Source organism: Macrotis lagotis, chromosome 5 (genome assembly GCF_037893015.1).
Source record: "Macrotis lagotis isolate mMagLag1 chromosome 5, bilby.v1.9.chrom.fasta, whole genome shotgun sequence".
NCBI lineage: Eukaryota > Metazoa > Chordata > Mammalia > Peramelemorphia > Peramelidae > Macrotis > Macrotis lagotis.
The window spans coordinates 93086004-93107780 of NC_133662.1; the positions used below are offsets into that span (position 1 = coordinate 93086004).

At 34.2% G+C, this 21777-nt stretch overlaps 1 protein-coding gene across 1 annotated transcript in view; it reads left to right on the top strand.

The window, feature by feature from the left end:
* The first annotated feature begins 1807 nt into the window (after positions 1-1807).
* Positions 1808-21777, top strand: part of UFL1 (UFM1 specific ligase 1) — a 41130-nt gene continuing 21160 nt past the window's right edge. The window contains exons 1-8 of the mRNA XM_074187192.1: positions 1808-1994; positions 3786-3931; positions 8646-8674; positions 9787-9884; positions 10655-10769; positions 12206-12336; positions 17848-17906; positions 19421-19567. Coding sequence (XP_074043293.1) covers positions 1918-1994; positions 3786-3931; positions 8646-8674; positions 9787-9884; positions 10655-10769; positions 12206-12336; positions 17848-17906; positions 19421-19567 — 802 coding nt within the window. The 5' untranslated portion in view covers positions 1808-1917. The remainder of the gene's footprint in view (positions 1995-3785; positions 3932-8645; positions 8675-9786; positions 9885-10654; positions 10770-12205; positions 12337-17847; positions 17907-19420; positions 19568-21777) is intronic.

Below are 21777 nucleotides of genomic sequence, written 5' to 3' on the forward strand. Positions count from 1 at the left end.
TTTTCAAAGAGGTCTAAATAAAATGAGATGGTAGGAAACATGAAAAAACATTTCCAAGAATTCTAGTACTTGAATCCAAATTATTCAACTGTGTATAAATAACAACAGAAAAGCAGTCATAGAGTAATTTCCATCTTCATTAACAATGATGCATCTGTTCAAAAGGCTGTACTAACTCTCCCAGACTCAGTACTCTAAATTGGTATGCTACCATCATTTCTGTTGGCAGTATATATGAATTGCTTCTTTATACTTGACCACTCCAATAGCATCTGTGCTACATATTTGTTACCCTTATTATACATACATTGCAAGTTTCACTTACATTACATTTATAGTGTCTTAAATACTTGTAATAGTGTCTTGCACATTCTGAGACACTGAAAGGGAAACTTGATTAATTTTTAAAGCTTTTCATTATTGAGGGTATCAATCTAGAAAACATTTATTAACTGCCTATTATTATGTTCCAGGCACTTTGGATACAAAGAAAATAATTTCCAAGGAGGTGATATTCATTCTGCTAGAGAGATATGTTAAACATCTAAACCAATTCCAAATGTATGTTTTACATATCTACTCTATATCTATATCTATCTATCTATCTATCTATCTATCTATCTATCTATCTATCTATCTATCTATCTATCATCTATCTATCTATCTATCTGTCTGTCTGTATCTATCATCTATCTATCTATCTATCTATCTATCTATCTATCTATCTATCTATCTATCTATCACTAACCCCTTTAAGCTGTAAAAACCAGGAATAAAGTGTGTTTTCCTAGCAAAAGTTTCTATAAGTGAAAGTCATAATAATAATATTGAGTCTTTCTCAGTGAACAATGTAAATCCATATTAATGTAAGCCTAAAGAAAACACACGGACTGGGGCATTACAACAATCATCAGATCTTTCATGCCACTGAAATCTAGCCAAAACAGGACTGATAGGGCAATCAGATATCTGGGAACAGAGTTCAAAATATCAGCCAATCTGCACTAACATATGCTATAGCTCCTTCTCCTGTTGTCTTTTTTTTTATAATTACTACAGGTTTGGGTGGGGTGGGGTGTCTTAGTGAAAAACCAAATATGTTGTGGGAATTCCAATGTTGTCTAACCCTAAACTACTCCAAATGCTTCAGTTTCCTGATGACTATAATAATGAGCACCTATCTCCTTGGGCTGTTTTGAGGATCAAATGAGATAGTAATCGTAAAGCCTGGCACATAGAAAACACTATATGGATGTTTGCTATCATTACTAATTATATTAACTTTTTTTCAGATAACCTGAAGAAATTTTTTGCCCCATAATTATTCCCCCAAATTATAAAAAAATAGAAAGTCTTTAAGTTTTGAAGGTTTTTTTTAATAAGTTCACATACAACAAAAATTACAAGGAAAAAAAGCTATGGGGATGACTGCCGGTGGAGTCGTGTTTTCGACAGAAATAACAAAGTTGGGAAAGAAGTTAGAGTTTGGTGGCGGGGCGGGGAGAAAAGTGTGAATTTGGACATTTTGAGGTTGAAAGCCTACAGCACAGCATTAAAATTATTTTGATTCAAGGGGCATCCTCTACCAAGAAAAAAAAAATAAAACCCCCGAAACCCGCTATTTAAGAAGACAAGCACAAACCCCTTTGCCCCAGTCCCTTGTCTCCAGCCCAAGGCGAGCGGGGGCGGGGCGAAGCCCTGAACACGTGGGGGCCTCTCCTCCTCGCTCTAGTCCCGCCCCCCGTTCCGGCCCAACTTCGCGTCTGCGCGAGCGCGGAAGTGTTTGTCCCTCGGCGCGACCCGTCCGGCGGGGCGGCCCTACAGCCGGGCTTCCCGACAGCCGGGCTTCCCTAGAGCCGGGCTGACGTGTCCGCGGCTGTCGGGGCGCCCGGCCGAAGCCGCCGGGCCCAGGCCGCTATGGCGGAGGCGTGGGACGAGATCCGGCGCTTGGCGGCCGACTTCCAGCGGGCGCAGTTCGCCGAGACCACGCAGAGGTGCGCGGCCCGATGCCGCCTGCCCCGGGGCCGCGTCCGCGTCCGCCTTCCCCGCCGCCCAGCGAGGCCTTGGGCGGGCGCCTGACTCCCGCCGGCCGGCCGGGCCCGGCAGCGGGAGGGCAGGGAGGGCAGGGTCTGCGGGCGCCGGACCCAGGTGTGGCCGGACGCGACGGCGCGAAGATGATTATTGTCAATGCCCCTTGAGCAGCTGGGCGGCGCAGGCGGAGTCGGACTCGGCCTTGGAGACTTGGCCGGCCCTCAGCGAGTGTTCCGTCATTTGTAGGGAAAAATGGCAAACCAGCTCCAAATGGGTGAACGACCCTACAAGCCTTGGTGCCCCTTTTTAGAATTCTAGACTGGCTTTAGAAAGTCTTGTGTAGCCCAGGCCAAATTCCAATGCAGGGGTTTTTTTTTTTCCTTTTTTAACCAGCTCTCTTTTCAGCACCCCACACGAGAGAAGAGATTTGACACAAGAAAAAGTGGCCTTGTGGATATTGAATGGGCTTCTCCTAATGGTACAGATAAAGAAGCTGGGACCCACAGAGGCCGCGAAGAGGAAAAGGATGGCATTTCTCCTGCTTGTCCCCAGATAGCAGAAGTGGCAAGGGGCTGAGGCAGACTAAGGCTTCTTTTGAAGGGAAAACTTGCTGACAGAGCTGCACAAAACTTAAGTCCAGGGGCAGCAAATATTTTTATTAATATTATTGATAATAAATAATAACGTGAATATAATAATAACTATCAACACATTAATTTGTATATTAATATGTATAACAAATTACCAAGGAGCTATAATTTACTGAATTGTGGTTATCAAAATATTTGTATAAAACAAGTTCTATTCTCTCAGGTTAAAAATCTTTGACCAAGTAACTGGGAAGAAACAATCAATATACTATTCTGCTTTAATAGACTCAAGAAACTGAATCACAATTGATTAAATAAATTCACATAGCTAATTAGTAGTGGTATTGAAGTTGGAAAACCTATAAGCCTAAGATAATCCCTTTAGTGATGCTATAAATACACTAGGGCTCAGAAATTGCTTAGGTAAGTAAAAACATTAAAGGTATTATTAGAATGAATTTTCTACTTGTGTGAAGTAAAACATTACAATATACTATGTACACCTTTAAAGCTTTGATAGCTTAAAATTTATACTAGGACTTTGTAATCAACTTGTATTTTCAGATCGCCTGAGCAGAAATTATTTTATAATTATCCAGAATATTGAGAAAAATTTTTTTTATTCTTGAATTGTTTGATCTTGATCATGGTAATCGAGTAACCAAAGTAAACAGTATGAAAAGAATTTATTTGACATGTATGATAAAATTCAGAAGTATAAATGGACTAAGTAAATGAAAAAAACATTTCAACTAGCTTACTTTAATGAAGATGTTCAAAACTGTAAAATTAGGTAATACATATTAACTGTAACAAGATATTTAAAATTTACATGTTATAAAAATACATCATCAAAAATTAACTATTCAAAAAAAAGCATCAAAGTTATTATTGAGGACATGTATGCAAATACTATAATAGAGTAAGGAAGGACTCAATGACCTATATGTTGTACTTGAATCCATGAAATGTTAAAGAATTAAGAAATAACCTTCCTAGTACATATGGTATAGAATCTCATAAGAAAATTTATAGAAAATCATGGACAAGAGATTACATGACTAGCCTGTGATTTGCACAGGTGAATATAGTACCAATGGCAATGAGATTATGTGTCCATCAAAAATATCTTTTTAAAATTGAAATCTTTCCCCATTTTTACAGGTTATCAGAACGGAACTGTATTGAAATTGTAACTAAATTGATTGCTCAGAAGCAGTTAGACGTGGTTCACACTCTTGATGGTAAAGAATATATTACTCCTGCTCAGATAAGTAGAGAAATGAGAGATGAACTTCATGTTCGTGGTGGTAAGTGTCTTTAAATTTTATTTCATTCTCTCATACAATGTTTGCAGATCTGTAATTATGCAATAGATATTTAAAGCTTATAATATATTTGCAAATAAGAATGATATTTACATGATTTAAAAAACAGAAATAAAAATATGACTATTTCAAATTTTTTAAAATGATTACAGAACTTCAAATACACATAGATGTGTATTTTAAATGCTAAAGTTTTAATTTGCTTAGTTTATTTTACTTAATTCTCTAATTTAATTTGTAGCTCATAAGTCATTCAACTGTATTGTATCACTATATTATCCATAAAATAGATCTTATTTGTAAGCTGCTTGATAATTGTGAGTGAACTGATGACTCAAGTGGTTTTGGAAAAATCAGCTAGTTAACATGTCAAGAACGTGATAATGGATTTTTTTTCACTTGTCTGCATACAAAAGGGCCAAGAAATATTATAGCATTGTGGAAAAAACATTGAATTTTGTAGTCAAAGTTCATATCCTGACTTGTTATATGAGTTCTGACAAGTTACAGTCTCCTTGAACCTTTTTTAGTTTTATTTGTAAAATTAATATTGCAATAGTCTCTAATTTTCTTTCCATCTCCAGTCTTTATTTCCCTGCAAGTTCAATGGCAAAGTATTTTATTCTAAGAATATCACAATATCTGTTCCTAAAGAACTTAAACTTCAAGGATTAAAAAAAAATTCCGCCTTTAGTTTTATTTTATACAAACAATGGTTAAAATTTAAAAACAAAAAATCTTTTCTCAACAGCTTTCTAGCCTTGGACATACATTTTTTAAGTGACAATTCTAAGAGAAGATCAAGTTCTCTGAAGTTTCCCCTTGATAGGTATTAGCATTAAAAATGTAAATTAACTTTGGTAGTACTGTTTTTCATATTATGTTGGTAGGTATGGCCCAGCCATGAGCACTGAATATTCCCTCAGTCATTTAAGTTGTTCCCCGTTTGCTTAAGGAGAATTTTATAATTGCATCTAGAGTTTTATATGCTTTGACAGATTGATCTTCAGGATACTTTTTGTATTTTGTAGTGATTTGGAATGAGATTTCATTTTCTATTACTGCTTTTGGATTTTATTTATAATATATACATATTATTTAGAAATGCAGTTGATTTTTAAATGTGTATTTTATTGAATGCACCTTTGCTTGAAACTATTGTCTCGAGTAGCATCTTTACTGATTCCTGAGAATTTCCCCAGTATATCATTATATCATCAGCAAATAGGGAGGGCTTTTATCTCCTCTTTACCTATATTTACATTTTCATTTTTTCCCGTCTGATTGCTCTTGCTACCATTCCCAAAAATATATAAAATAAATAATGGGAAAAGTGATTAGCCTTGTTTTTTCCAGTATTTTTGGCAAAAAGTTCTAGCGTATCTTTAATGCATATAGTGCCTACACTTTATAGAATTTATGGCAAACATGATTGTTGTATTTTTGTAAAAAAACTTCTGCATCTTTGAGATAATTATTTTGGGTTTTTAATATGATTAATTTTTTAAATTGTTTTTCTGATATAAACCCAACTTGTTTTTATAAAGAAAATGCCATATAGAAAATCATTATAGTTAGAATTTTGTTTAAAAAAATTTTTGAATCAATTTCCATCTGGATTTTGCCATCCCCTGCCCTAAGAATCAGGATTAGATTTGGTAGTCTGCTTTCTCATTTTTTGAGAATAATTTGTCTATTATGGGTGCTAATTTATTAGTGCCATCTGAAGAGGTTGTAGGAAATGAAAATGCTCTGAATTTAACAATTGTTTGACTTGTCTAAGTATCCCAATTAAGAATAAGTACAACTTTGTTTTCTTTTAGCAATTCTGCATTTTCATTGACAGAGGGAACAACCCATGTTAAGATTTAATTTTAGATTAGAATGTGATCTCTAGTGAGTACCCAAGTATCTACACTTGACCCTGGACTGATTATCATTTTTATCAGTGACTCAGATAAAGGCAGAGTTAGCATCTGTCCCAATCCAATTCAGAAGTTGGGGGAATCTTAAAGGACCTTTTATGAACATATCAGACCAGCTAATGTTAAGAGCACAAGACCTTTTATTAGGTGAATTTCAACTCATAATAACTGACACACAAGGGCAAAGAAATTGGGGTTCAGGATAGAGAGTACACAGGAGTCTTAGTCATTCTAAGGAAAGGGTACAACTGAGTCTCAGTTGCCAGAGCTGGATGGATGTATGCAACCAGCTCTCATTTTGCTGGAGTTGGGCTCAAGTATGAGTTAGAGTTAGAGTAGGAAGGGCGTTCAATACTAAGAGGTTTCCCTTATATTTGGCTCTCTTAAGTTAAGGCAAACTTCCACCATTCCTTATAATTAATGAGTGTAATGTTTGGGTTCTTTATCCCCTCTTCATCAAGGAGAGGAAGGGTTACAACTAGGACCCTTGATGACATAATCTCTGTCCATTGGTCTCAAAGGGACAAGTTGAGTCTCAAGTAGATGCACTTTTAATTTATTTCTCCTCTCTAATATAATTCAGGAATTACTAGGTAGTGATTATCCAGAGGAAGCTCTTCCCTCAACCCCTACAAAAATCAATGAACATTTATTTCTAGTGTGTGAAAAGGAAGATGGAAAGGTATTTCTGGGGGACAGGTGGCCTGTTACAAGAGAGTCTATACCCTGGATAACAGGTTTTTGGATTACCAAAATATATGTTTATCGTGTGTGTGTGTGTGTGTGTGTGTGTGTGTGTGTGTGTGTGTACATATATATGTATATGGATGATACAACTCTTTAGATCATGGTATAGAGATTTAAAAAATCTTGATAAACTAGAGCATCAGGTCAGATTTAATAAAATGAAATTTAGTTGAGGTAAATTAAGTCTTACCCTCTGTTTTGAAACCATTTTACAAATGCAAGTTGGCTAGTGATTTTGGCTAGATAGCAGTTCATCTGAAAGTATCCGAAAATGTTATTGATGTTAAAGTTCAATTGAAGTCAGCTGTCCAGAATAGTATTGCCATTTTTTAGATTACAGTAAGCAAAGCAGAGACTATGGGAAACTAGCCTTGCTGCTCTCTATGTTGGGCAGATCCTATCCAGGAGTATTGTGTCCAGTTCTGAATGCCACATATTAGGAAGGAGAAAGTCCAGAAGGAGGGCTTTGAAATTAGACCATGTGAAAAATTGTTTGGAGGAGCTGGGAAAGGAAGAGAAAACCAGGACAGAACATGAGAGTCAACTTCACATGAATGTCTGTCTTGTGAAAGACTGAGACTTCTTGTTCATGGCCCCCAAGGGGACAGAACTAGGAGGGAGAGAATTTTCAAAGAGGAGGAACGTTTTGGTTCTATGGAATAATAATAATGATAGCACTTACTGCATGCCACGTTACAAATATTCTTATTTGATCATCACAACAACCCCTGGAGATAGATGCTGTTGAAATGAGAGAAACAGAGCTAAAGTGACTTGTCTAGAGTCATGAAACCACATTTCAATTCAGATCTTCCAATTCCAGGCAAAACACATTATCCAGTGAATGGAGCTCTCTCCAAAGGGGGAGGGGTGGGTATTGCTTTATAATCTGTGATGGGTTCTCCTTTGGTGATCTTCAAAGGGTAGATGATGGTTTGCAAGGGATATTGTTGAGGCAGCTAGGTGGCACAGTGGATGGAGCGCCAGCTCTGGTATGAGGAGGACCGTGTTTCAAATTCAGCTTCAGACACTTGATAATTACTTAGCTGTATGACCCTTCCCACTGTCTTGCCAAAAAAAAAGAAAAGGATATTGTTACACATTATCTTTTTTTTTAAGGAAAGAGTTGGATTAAATAGCTTTTGAAGTCCCTCGCAGCTCTGAAATTCTATGATTTTTCTGATCTAAACTTTGAATATTTTCTTGATTTGTTACCACCAACTGTCTAGGAATATTTTGAGAAGTTAGAATGTACTACCTTTCTTAGTGACCTAGTATATACCATTTGATCCTTTTTTTTTTGATAAATTACAATTATTTTATTGTTTTTTGAATTTTTAGAATTTTTCCCCCAATCTCATTTCCCTCTCCCTACCACCCACAGAAGGTAGCTTGATAATATTTACATTGTTTCCATGCTGTACATTGATCAAAATTGAATATGTTGAGAGAGAGATATCATATCCTTAAGGAAAAAAATAAAATATAAGAGAAAAATTGCATAAGATACCTTTTTTAAAAAATTAAAGGTAATAGTCTTTGGTCTTTGTGTAAACTCCACAATTCTTTCTTAGGATAACAGATATGCCATTTGATACATAAAAAATTTTTATTGTTTATCTCCCTGACTTCCTTTCAAGTGGAGTGGGACTATGGATATAGAATATTTCATAGTGTTAGAAATAATTGTTAGTTGGTTTTGCTGAATTAGTTTTCTTCCCCTTTTTTGAAATATGTTGCAAGGGATGACTTACTGTGGGAAGTTGTGTGGGAGAAATATATTGGGGAATAAATATGATTATAAAAATTGGGACAGATAATAAACATGTGCAAATATAAAAAATATATGTGCATATATTTATTGAATTTTTTGCTTATGCCTTAAGAAAGAGGATTTATTGTGATATTTGATTAGCTGTCAAAATAGATAATTATTGATTCTGCCTCTATTACTACCAATTTTTTTCTAGTATTTTAGAACATGAATTTAAAAGTGACATTTAAACTTTGTGCTTTTTTTAAAGGTCGAGTAAACATTGTTGATCTACAGCAGGTAACTTAAAAATTTCTAACATAACTTGATTTTGACAATTCTAAATAATATAGGTGCCATTATCTTAATTTTAAAAAATTTGGTATGTGATAACAAGAGGAAAATACTTTTACATAATATATTTAAGTAAAAGCTATGCAAATTATATTTAATGTGACTAGTCTGCAAATTTAGTTTCCCTTTCTTTATGAACATTTTCCCTCATATTTTTAATCATATTTTACCTCATTTTTGTGATACTTTAATTTTTATATAATTACTTCTGCAAAGTTAACAATTTCATTTCTGTCTACATGAAAGTTAGATAGTTAATGCACAATTGTAGATATGAGATTTGTTTTTAAAACATGTTGAAAATGATTTGGTGAGCATGGTATGAAAGTCTTTATATTTGATGGAAAAATGCTATTAAACACTATCTTGTTTTTCTAAAATAAGTCAGTATTTGTTTTATAAATCTTTTTTTTTTTAAGGGATTTCACACAATTTCTGGTCATATTACCATTTTTTACTTAACATATGGGGAAATTGGCATGAAGCTCAGAGAAGTTTTGTAAACATAAAATTTCAGACCTGAGAATTTTTTCAAATCCCCAATAGTGTTTTTTCAGCTAGATCACAAAATATGAGTTTAGTATTTTGTACCATTTAGAAAAATTAAATTGTATTCATTAATAGAAGAAAGATGACCAAAGTAGGATAGAGAACTATACGAAAGATTAAGTCACTCATCAAATTCAGTAAATCTCCAAATTATTTTGGTACTATCCCCATATTATGGTTGACTATAAGACAAAGTAAATGAGAAGCCAAGATATGAAGAGAACAATAGTTTTCAGTTTCATTTGGGGAGTGCTTATTCATACTGTACTCTTTATTTAGAAATAAAAGTTTTGCTTTTTTTTCCTAGCAGTTGGAACATAAGATTATGTGATAAACTTCTGATTCAGTTCTGGCTTATAAAGAAATATTATTTCAAATTAGAAATCTGAGGTCAAAAAGTAAAAAATCTAAATATATAAGTTCATATATATACTACATTTTAGCATGCATTGTAGAACCCAAGAAATAATGCAAATTTAATAATAATGAAATATTTGTATGTTTTCCAGGTAATTAATGTGGATCTGACTCATATTGAAAACAGAATAAGTGACATTATTAAGTCAGAGAAAAATGTTCAAGTAGTTTTAGGACAACTAATAGATGAGTAAGTACAACATTCAGAGCAGTATGTTGTTTTTGTGAAAGAATTTCCACTTAAATTTGTTGATTATTTGTGGCTGCTTTGGCATTTGGTACCTAATACCATTCTTGTTTGGTGACATAAAATCCCATCTCTGCTGTTGCTATCTGTGAGACTTCGGCAAGTCACTTAAACCTCCCTGGGTTTCAGTATTCTCATCTGTAAAATGAAGGGTTTGGTTTAATTTTTTTCCAGTTTTACATCTGTGATCATGATTTGCATTCAGATTGGTATATGTAACAGTATTGGACTTGAGTATCTTATTTTAAAATGTTGATAATTCTCTGCATATTGGCGTTTTAAAATTAAATATTTAATGATATAAATCCTCCACTGTGACAATTTATAGCCCTTGAATTTTCTTGCTGTTAACCAAAGAAATGGAAAACATGATTTTCTTCAGTAGTCCTTGATTCCAATTGTGATGCAGTTTTATCTGACTTTGAGAGAAATGGGAATTATTTACTAATCCTAAAATATTTAAACATTTATCCCATCTGTCTGTCCCTACCAAAATAGCCTAAGACTTGTTTGAATATCTTTATGTTTAGCAAGGTAGGAGAAAGAATAATGGCAATACTTTTTTAGATTATTGGCAGCAATTTGTGCTTTCCAAAATAACTGTTTTACAATATGATGTTTGGGAAATCTATGTATACCTTTAGTCAATAATACTTTTGCCTGAAAACATAAGTAAATACAAGAATCAATTTGATCATTCATTTTACTTTCAGGAACTATTTGGATCACTTAGCTGAAGAAGTAAATGACAAACTACAGGAAACAGGTCAAGTGCCCATATCAGAACTTTGTAAAACCTATGATCTTCCAGGAAACTTTTTGACACAGGTAATTTCCTTATTAATACAAATTGTCTTTTCTTTTCTTAAAAAAAAAACTATATCTTTTGTCTTTCACAGCTTTCCCCATTGAATCCTCTCTTGTGACAATGAAAGTAATTAATTAAAATCATCTGATTCAGATTCCTTGTCAGCCAATACTGTATTTTTGTCCTTGTAGCTTCCCACCTCTCTACTGTAAGGTAGGAGGTATGTTTTGTTCTTTCTTCTTATCATCTCCATTTTTTTCCATTATTACTCTTCAACTTTTTCTTATTGATCTTTGTGTCTAAAGTATTGTATTCATTATGTATGTTGCTGTCTTGTTCCTTCTTATTTCACTCATTCTTCAGCAATTCACACAAATCTTTCCATGTTTCTTTGATTTCCTTATATTACATTTATCATTTTTAGTGCAATATTTCATTTGCAATAAATTCAAATACCATTTTTTCAACCATTTACCAATTAATAGATACCATAAACTGTCTTATCATGTGTAAATTACTAATTGAATGGGGAGAAGGGAAACTTTTTTAAAAATGTCAATTTTTAGTATATTGGTGGTAGTATAAATGGATTAAAACATAAGGAAACTTTAAAATTTAATGACTAAAGACTGAATGTTTCATTACAGTAAAGTGGATACAGTTAATTTAATACTTTTAATAACTTATTAAGAATTTCATAAAAACTACATTAGTGTTCTTAATTTGAAATTTGTGGTATTTCAAATATTTTCCAATGTAGGCTATAATTTTATTTTTAACTTTTTGTCCTTATCTACTGACTCTCAGCTCAATAACTGAAAGAGTAAAGTTTTATTCACATTATTATTTGAGCATCTGTTAGTATTTCTAACAAACACAATAATAAAAATATATTTTGAATAACAAGTAGTACAGGGGCAGCTAGGTGGCGCAGTGGATAGAGCACCGGCCTTGGAGTCAGGAGTACCTGGGTTCAAATCCGACTTCAGACACTTAATAATTACCTAGTTGTGTGGCCTTGGACAAGCCACTTAACCCCATTGCCTTGAAAAATCTAAAAAAAAATAAATAAATAACAAGTAATACACAGAGGAGGCATTTTACTTTAAAAATAGGGTATTTTTATCTTTGTGTAAAGGTGGTGTATTGATATTATATCACTTTACTTTCTTACTAAAAACAATTAGTCACATGAAGGAAAAATATATGTTTTTGATTTATTGAAAGTCAACCATAAAAAAAAAAATAAACCTCTAGCCTGAAAATCAGATGTGGATATTTTAGTATAATTCTTATCATAGTACTGTCATTGATCACTAAGTATTCATTCTCTTAATCATTGGTTTCCTTCAGCTTACTCATTTATGACATTTCTGGATTTTAGTGTATCTATGTCTATAATTAATTATAACCTAACCTTGCATTTATTGTCATTTTATGTTGTGTTGATATTTAGGCACTGTCCCAGCGTCTGGGTAAAATCATCAATGGACAAATAGACCTGGACAATAGGGGAGTGATTTTTACTGAGGCATTTGTGGCTCGACATAAGGCACGCATACGTGGTCTTTTTAGTGCCATTACCCGGTAAGAAGGGCCCAATAAAAAGTATCTCCATGTTTATATAGAATAGATGTGATCCCTCACATCTTAAATCAGCTGAGCTTTCTTTGTAGTCATGGGATTACACAGTCCTTTTTATTTATTTTGTCAAGCTTCAGTTTCATGCTGTGGAGGTGGTATAAAGTGGCATTCACTGAAGCTAAATGTTCCAGTCTCTGACACCTTAAAATTATTTTTTTTGTAAAATTTCAAATTTCCAAAAATCAGTCATCTTACTTCTACATACGTAACTTAGTGCCCATAGTGGGGATTATTATAATGAGTCAGAACTTGTGTATTTTTATAAAAATAAAATTGTATTATTTCATGATTTATTTCCATTTTGGCAAAATCACTTTGAAGATTTTTAGTTATTATTGTTATTTTTGAACATTGAGTGATTAAGTGATGATTCTAATATTTAATCTCTTGTTTTATAAACATACCTCCTCCACTCTCACCCCTAGTTCTTCAGATCTTTCTACTTAAATTTTCACTTAGTTGAGAAACATTTATTAAGCTTATGCCAAATTCAAGACACAATACTAGAATGCTATAAAGTAGGGCTGTCCAAAGTGCGGCCTGTGGGCCACATGCACCCTGTTACAAAATACTTTAGTAAAAGAAGCCAAGCTACCACAGAGCTCTCACTAAAATGACAAATCAAAATATATTATCTTTGTTTCAATAAAAGTTTTTAAAAGTAAGGTTGGACAGCCATGCTATAAAGGATATTAATTTCATCGCTATTTGCCCCAATAACTTAGTAAACAAGTATATATTTCTATATTATGGGCTTACTATGTGATCAGGACTATGTTTGGTTCTCTGTATACAAAGAAAACCAAAAGTATTCCTTGACCTTAAGGAGCTTACATTCTAATGGAGAAGACAAGATGTAAGTAAGCACAAACAAGATACATACAGAGCAGTTTAAAGGTCTGTTGAAAAAAGGGGAAGGCATTAGAAGCTGGGGAAGACCAGGGGAAGACCTGCAAAAGGTGAGATTTAAGCTAAGTCCTGACAGAAGTCAGGAAAATAAGTTGAGAAGAGGAGGTAGTAGAGTATTCCGGTGGGCACAGGGGAATAGTTCAGAGCAAAGGCAGGGAAAGGGGAAATAAGAGTGTTCTGGTCTGGCATTACAGAGTTGGTCTCTAACTGAATTGTAGACTATGTGAGGGAGAGTCAAGTATAAGAAAGGTAGCAACCTTTTATGTAAAGCTCTAAATTGCAGTAAAGCTCTAAATTGCAAGGAAAGAAATTTATTTTTGATCCTGAAAATAAGAAGGAGCCATTTTAGCTCTTTGAGCAGGTGATTGACGTGATCAGATTTATACTTTAGTAAAATCATCTTGGTAGCTGAGTGAAGGATGGATTGGCATAGAAAGAAACTTGAGTCAGGAAGACCAATTAAAAGGGCATTGATATAGTCCAGGTAATAACAACCAGAACTAGAGTTGCAACTGTAAGTGGAAAAAGATTGGTTGTGAATGAAGAAATGACAAGCTTTGGCTTCATCTGGGATGGCCTACCCAAAAGTGTCCTGTCCTTTTGCTTTCTTCCCTCCTTAATCTGGGCTGTCCTACCACCCACCCAGAATGGCAGGGTGACTGATTTGCTCGATTTCTTTCGGTGTTGAATGAGATGGAAATAAACAGCCCTATTCCTTCGGATGAGATAAAATAATAATGTCAAACTCAAATAGAAACAGAAGCCACTAAATAGAAAGACTGAATCAAACAATTTTCTGACTCAAGACAACTTGAAAGATCCAAGGGAGGGGTTCTGTTCCACCAGGGTTGGAAAAAATTTGAGGCAAGGCCTGCTGACCACTGAGGCAAACTAGCTCCTGCCATCCAGGAACAGCCCTAGGAGCACCTGGGTCCCTGGGACTATTCATGGCAGGAAACTGTGGCAGTTTCCAGACCTTTCAACTCAGGGATTTCCTAGGACAACTTGGAAGATCAGTAGGAAAACTGCTACACCAGAATGCACATGCAGCCCAGCTCAGACCTCAGCACAGCCTTGGTCACAGGAACCAGAAGCAGGCCTGTGGAGCCACCCAGCTACTGCTTCAGAGAGCTCAGCCCATGGACAGTAAGGGGGTTGTGGGGAAATTGCAGAGGTCTCTCTGCTGTCCCTGGGGCGAGACTCTGTTGCTTTGACCATACTCAGATCCAGGTTGCCATCCATAATGGAGCAGGAACCCTCCTCACAGCTCTAGGACAAAGGAGAATGCTTGTGTTTACCCCCAGACCAGAGCACAGGCCAGAAGTAAGTCAGAGCCTCTCATAAGATTTTGAAGGAATTTGAGGTCCTGGGGGGGGGGTGTCCCTGCAAACAGCTGCAAAAAAACCTCAAAAGCTTGGAAAAGTGCATCCTTCATTCTAGAAGCAGAACCCCACCTTTAAAAAAAAAAAAGAGAGTGAAAATCAAGTCTCAGGCTGGGGAAATTAGGAAACAGCAGAAGAAAAGAATCTGATGAGAGACAATTACTTTGGTCCCATGGAAGATCAAAATACACACTCAGAAAATGACAAAGTCAAAACTTCTGTATCCAAATCCTCCAAGAAAAATATGAATTGGCCTCAGGCTATGGAGGAGCTCAAAAAAAGACTGAAAAGCAGATAAGGGAGGTAGAGGAAAAATTTGGAAGAGAAATGAGAGTGATGCAGAAAATCATGAAAACCATGGTAAAGGAGACCCAAAAAAATATTGAAGACAATAACATCTTGGGGAGGCTAGGTAGCACAGTGGATAGAGCACCGGCCCTGAAGTCAGGAGTACCCAAGTTCAAATCTGGCCTCAGACACTTAATAATTACCTAGCTGTGTGGCCTTGGGCAAGCCACTTAACTCCATTGCCTTGCAAAAAGAGAGAGAGAGAAAATAACATCTTAAAAATCAGTTTGGGTCAGATGGAAAAAAGCAGTCCAAAAGGCTATTGAGAAGACCGTCTTAAAAAGCAGAATTGGTCAGATAGAAAAGGAGATACAAAAACTCTGAAGAAAATAATTCCCTCAAATGTAGAATGGAGCTAAAGGAAACTGCTGATGACTTTGTGAGAAATCAAAAAACAATAAGACCAAAAGAATGAAAAACTAGAAGAAAATGAAATATTTCATTGGACAGTTGACCTCAAAAACAGATCGAGGAGAGATAATTTAAAAATCATTGGGCTACTTGAAAATCATGACTAAGAAAAGAGATTAGACTTAATTTTTCAAGAAATTCTCAAGGAAAATTTCCCTGATATCCCAGAAGCAGGGGGTAAAATATAAATTGAAGGAATCCATTGATCACCTCCTGAAAGAGATCTTCCCCCCCAAAAAAAATCTCCCAGGAATATTTCAGCCAGATTCCAGAACTCCCAAGTAAAGGAGAAAATACTTTAGGCTGCCAGAAAGAAACAATTCAATTACCATGGTGCTATGGTCAAGATTACACAGGATTCAGCATTATCTTCATTAAGGACTCCTAAGGCTTGGAATATGACATTCCAGGAGGCAAAAGAACTTGAATTACAGCTGAGAATCAACTACCCAGCAAAACTGAACTTCTTTCAAGGGGAGAAAAGATGGATATTCAGTGAAATAGGGAACTTTCTCAGACTTTCCTGTTGAAACGACCAAAGATGAACAGAATGTTTGATCTTCATGTTTAGGACTCAGGTGAAGCATAGAGAGGGTGAACTGGAAGGACAAATTATGAGAGACGTAATGATGCTGAACTGCATGTATTCCTGCATAGATGATATTGATAATACTCATATGAACCTTCTCATTTATTAATTAGGAGCATATACAGACAAGAACAGGAGGGAGCTGAATGTGAAGATATAAAGAAGAATGTAATGGGTAGAATGGAATGTACTGGGAGAAAGGAAAAGGAGAGGTAGAATGAACTAAGACATGTCACGTAAAAGAGGAAAAAACTTTTGCCATGGAGTGGAAAGAGGGAAGGCAAGGGGAATGAGTGAGCCTTCAGTCTTATTAGAAGTGGCTCAGAGAGGGAATAACACACATTCTATAGGGTATAGAAATCTATCTTACCATAGAGGAAAGAGGAAAGGAAAGGATGAGAGAAAAGAAAAAGGAAAGGAATTGGGGGAGGGGAGGTGGGGTTTGGGTGAAAGAAGAGAGAGGGAAGATTGTAGGAGAGGGTAGTGAAGGACAGGGTGAAAGGAAAGAATAAAATAAATGCAGGTGGGGAGGAATAGGATAGAGGGAAATACAGCTAGCAATAGCAACTATGGGAAAAAATATTGAAACAACTTCTCTGGTGAACCTATGAAAAGGAATACAGTCCATCCCAAAGACAGTGTTAATTTTATCTGAAAATAGACTGAGGCACATTTTTCCCCCCCTCACTTTGTTTTTCTTGAGGTTTATCTATATGAGGGAAGGGGAGATTATTTACTTCTACAGTAAGTCTATTGTAGTAATGTGAAAAAATAAATTTTTAAAAAAGTAGAAGCCACTAAACTGCATAGGGCTATAGTATGTACATTGGGCTGAAATGCAGCTTGTGAACTTCATATTCACTTAGGTAGTCATATATTAACATCATCTATGTTTTATTGTATTTTTTAATTTTGTTAGTTAAATATTTTCAAATTATATTTTAATCTTATTCAGACCATACTTGGGAGTGTTGTGAATTCAATGTGAGCTGTGAATAGTGGGTTTTAGCACCTCTGAGATAGAGAATACAAAACTTACCATTTGTTCACCATTCCACCCTTAAGAATTCTGGGCCTTTTTCTGCTCTGCAACTGGACTTTGTTTTTATGTCTTGTCTACTCCCTCAGTATAGTACTTGGGATAATAACACTTATAAATGCTTCCTTATTCAATGTTCATTCATTTTGGGGGTGAGAAAAGGAGTCTAGGTAACTAGGATGGAGGTGTCCCTGACAGTGAAAGGGAAGTTTGGAAGAGCAGTGAGTTTGGGCAGAAAGATTATGAGCCCTATAATTGAATATGCTGAATTCTGGTTTACTATGGTATATGTATTCAAAAGGTCAAAAAAGGCAGTTGGTGATTTGTGACTATACCTCAAGAGAGAGTCTAGGACTGGATATGTAGGTTTGGGAATCATCTATACAGAGAGAGTTCTTGAACCCATGAGATAATACAGAGTAAAAGGAGAAGAGGACCCAGGACTAAGCCTATGTGAGAAGCTAAAATATATTTCTTTTTTTAATTAAAACAGTTTAGCATCTAAAATGTAACCAGAAAAACCAGACATCCTACAAAGGAATAATTGAATAATTGATCTTTTTTTTTTTTTTTTTGCCCTGTGACTTGATAGGTAATTCTAATTAAGGATACTTCTGCAGGAAAGAATTTTGAGTGTCACTTTTGTTGTAAATTAACTTATGGTTTTTATATTTTCATTTTTACTAGAAAATTTATTGAAATTTCCTTTAAAAATATTAATTTTTTTAATTAATACTTATCAGTGATTTTAAGTTTCTCTCTCTCTCTTTCTTAAGGCCTACTCCAGTAATTTCTTTGATTTCCCGCTATGGATTTCAAGAGCAACTGCTTTATAGTAAGTTTGGTTCAAATTATGTTTCTTTTGTTAAATAACTACTTCATGGATTTTGTGTTAAATTTAGAATTTTAATATTGATTTTCTTGCTTTTTAGCCAACATAATTGTGTAGTAAAGAAAAAAGTTTTTAAGATGTATTTTTCCAGCACTAAAGTTATTTCTGAAGGTACAAAAAAATGAAATCATATTCTTAGAGCTCAAATTATATTCAAAAGTCTGAAAACTTAAAAATCTTGTTTTCAACATAGTATTTGCCTTTAGAAATTTTATCATTAAACTTTTCATAATATAAATTTTGTGTAGTTTTAGATTTTGCTTACTTCTACCTGTCCTGAGTTGCAGAGACATGATCTTCCCTATACATTTGAGAATTTGAATATCTTTTTTACCCAATTGATTGACCATTTGTATTTTAAATTTACAACAGGAAAAAGAATTCCGAGATTTATTTTCATTCATTTTATTTTTGTAATGTTGAAATTTTATTTCACTTGGTATTTGATTTTTTTATCTCTTTAATACAATTTAAAAACAAAATTTAAAATGTGAAATAATGTGAAGTAAACTGAAACCTCATCAATAAATAGGATCTGAATGACAAAATGATACTATAGTTAACTACAATCAAAGCCCTAGAACTGATAATTCTGGTGACTTTAATTTGAGTCTATGATGTATTGGGGTTTTTAACCAATATTCTTGATAAAAAATTTTAAAATTATCTTAAAGCAGAATATTTTAATTGAATCCAAAATGATAAAGCTTAAGATCACCTGAAGTTTAAATTGTATGTTGCGAGCTGTTAGATTTCTTATTAAAAACTTATAACTTTTTCTGAAACTTTTAAGTTTTAAGCAATGATTTTATTGCACTTTGAGAAAATTCTATTTAAAAATTCAGCTTCAATGTGCAATAGCACTTATATATAGCAAAGAATCTGAAATAGTGGTTAGAATTGATTTTAGAATCATGTAAATTAGTCAAGATGGCTTGAAAATTTCATATATATGTATATACATACATATATATATATATATATATATATATATATAATCATTTTATTTGGAAAAATAGCAGTTATAAGACCTCCTGAAATGTTTATGATTTAATTGCAAAGAACTTAATTTAGTATGAATTTTGCAAATTTTTTAGCATTCTAAATTCCAGAACATTAATCTTCATAATTCTAAAAAGGCATAAATTTGATGTCATACAACTATCTACTTTTCAAAAAAAATTATTAAATAATTTATAGAATATTCATTTTAATAATTTGAGGAAATTTAATATAGATTCAAATAGCGTAAGTAAGAAGTAACATTTTTAACTATCACAAGTATTTTTGGAGCATTGATTTCTCAGAATTTTCTTTGCTAGTGAGGATTTTTAAATGGTGCTTTCACTCATTCATTCACTCCAAGAAGCATGACCAAAGAATTATATGTTCATTAGAATTATTTGACTTTATCATATTCTATCTTGATTTTTTGTGTCCTTTTTTCTCCATCAAAGCTGTGCTTGAAGAACTTGTTAATTGTGGACGTTTAAAAGGTGCAGTAGTTGGAGGAAGACAAGATAAAGCTGTTTTTGTTCCTGATATATATTCAAGAACTCAGAGCAACTGGGTGGATTCCTTTTTCAGGCAAAATGGCTATCTAGGTAATTACTTTTTGATTTTTGGCTTTTTCTAACTTCCAACTTTTTAATTTCTTTCTAAAATTTGATCACACATTTCAAAAAAGCTCCAAATAGTTATATAAACAACAAATGAGCCAAGCTGTTAAATGAATAGATTTCATTTTATTTCTCTCTTTTTATGAAAATAGTCACAATAATAGGGATGGCTAGGTGGCGCAGTGGATAAAGCACCGGCCCTGGAGTCAGGAGTACCTGGGTTCAAATCCGGTCTCAGACACTTAATTACCTAGCTGTTGTGGCCTTGGGCAAGCCACTTAACCCTTTTTGCCTTGCAAAAAAAACCTAAAAGAAAATAGTCATAATAAATGCACATTCTAATCTTGGTCTTAATCCAATCACTACCATAGTGCTTTATCTAAAGATTAAAATGCACAGCATAGGGTTTTTTTTGTTTTTTTTTTTTTGCTAACTAAATACCTATTTTTTTTTTCTTTGAAGGTAGCATTGGAAAACAGCTCATTTTTTCCATTTTTATACAATTCCATTTTTCATAAATAGGTCGTTTTCAGTATGCTGTTTTAGTTCCAGAAATTTGCTAGTCTTTTTTTTTTTAGGTTTTTTTTTGCAAGGCAACCATGGGTTAAGTGTCTTGCCCAAGGCCACACAGCTAGGTAATTATTAAGTGTCTGAGACCGGATTTGAACCCAGGTACTCCTGACTCCAGGGGTGGTGCTCTATCCACTGTGGCACCTAGCCACCCCAGTTTGCTAGTCTTTTACCTTTTTTTATATTATTTATTTTGATTATTATAAAGTGCTTCAAAATGATGGTAGTAAACCTTGCTATTGCTTGCTGCAATAGTTGTCTTTTAGAATAGGGCCTGATTCATTTCCACTCACTGAGAGAGAATATCTCTTGATTTCATCTTACAAGATTGTTGTAAGGATCAAATAACACATGTAAAGCGCTATACAAGTTTTCAGGGACTATATATTTTTTAGCTATTATTATGATTTAAAAAAAGTGACGTCTACTTGGTCTTAGAAAGCAAATAAAGTTGACCATGTTTCAATCAACAAATATTTATTACATGCCTGCTACATTACAGCCATCTCAGTTTTACTACTTGCTAGGTAGTTGATGACAATTCTGTATCTTGCTTTAAAATATATCCTAAGGGGATGCTAGGTGGCACAGTGGATAGAGCACCGGCCCTGGAGTCAGGAGTACCTGGGTTCAAATCCGGCCTCAGACACTTAATAATTACCTAGCTGTGTGGCCTTGGGCAAGCCACTTAACCCCATTTGCCTTGCAAATAAAATAAAAATATATCCTAACAATTTAGGAGGCTCTTAACTTTTTTTTTTTGTGCTATGGACCTCTTCTGAGAATAATATTTTAAAATACATATTACAAAGCAAACCACTTAAATTGAAATATAGACAATAGAATATTTTAAAAAGATCACAGATCCTAGGTTAACAGTAAGTTGCCTATTTTAAAGCAGGCAACCTATTCTTAGTTTTGTTTTTGACTTTGCATTATGGACATTACAAATCCCTTTTTAGTTTCTTATTCTACAACCATGAACTTTACTTTAGAATTGCACTTGAGAAGCATTGTTGTATAGAAAAAGAATGATGGATTTGGAGTCAGAGACCATGGCTTCGAGTCCAGCTTTGCTACTTAGTAGCCATGACCTCTATGTAAAATTTAGCCATTCTGAACTTCCAGTTTTCTCATCTGTAAAATGAGAAGAGTGAACTAGTTCATCTAGGACTATTTCTAGCTCTGAATCTTTGTGATCCTGTTATTCTTGTACATGGTAGTTATTTAATGAGATGTTTGTTGCATACTATGTTATTTTAACAGGTTTATTTATGTAAAATAATTTTTGTGAGAACTAAATGCCATCACAGAAGATTATTGGATTTTCTAAGTTTTTTCAACTTTTTCATTGTACAATTTTGTTCTAATTCAAGTTACATAAATATACATTAGGGACAAATGAACTATTTTGAAAAACTAATTACACTTACATGAACACTAATATTTTAATTGAGTTTAATAGGAAATAAAATGTGAGATTTATTTTGCTTAATTTGGAATTTATCCTTAGTTATAAAAGTCTGATTTACTTCTCTGTAATTCTTATCTTTCTCTTTGAGCTCTGAAGTGATATTGTTAATGATTAAAGCCACAAAGCTTTAATTGAATAAATATTTGATCTT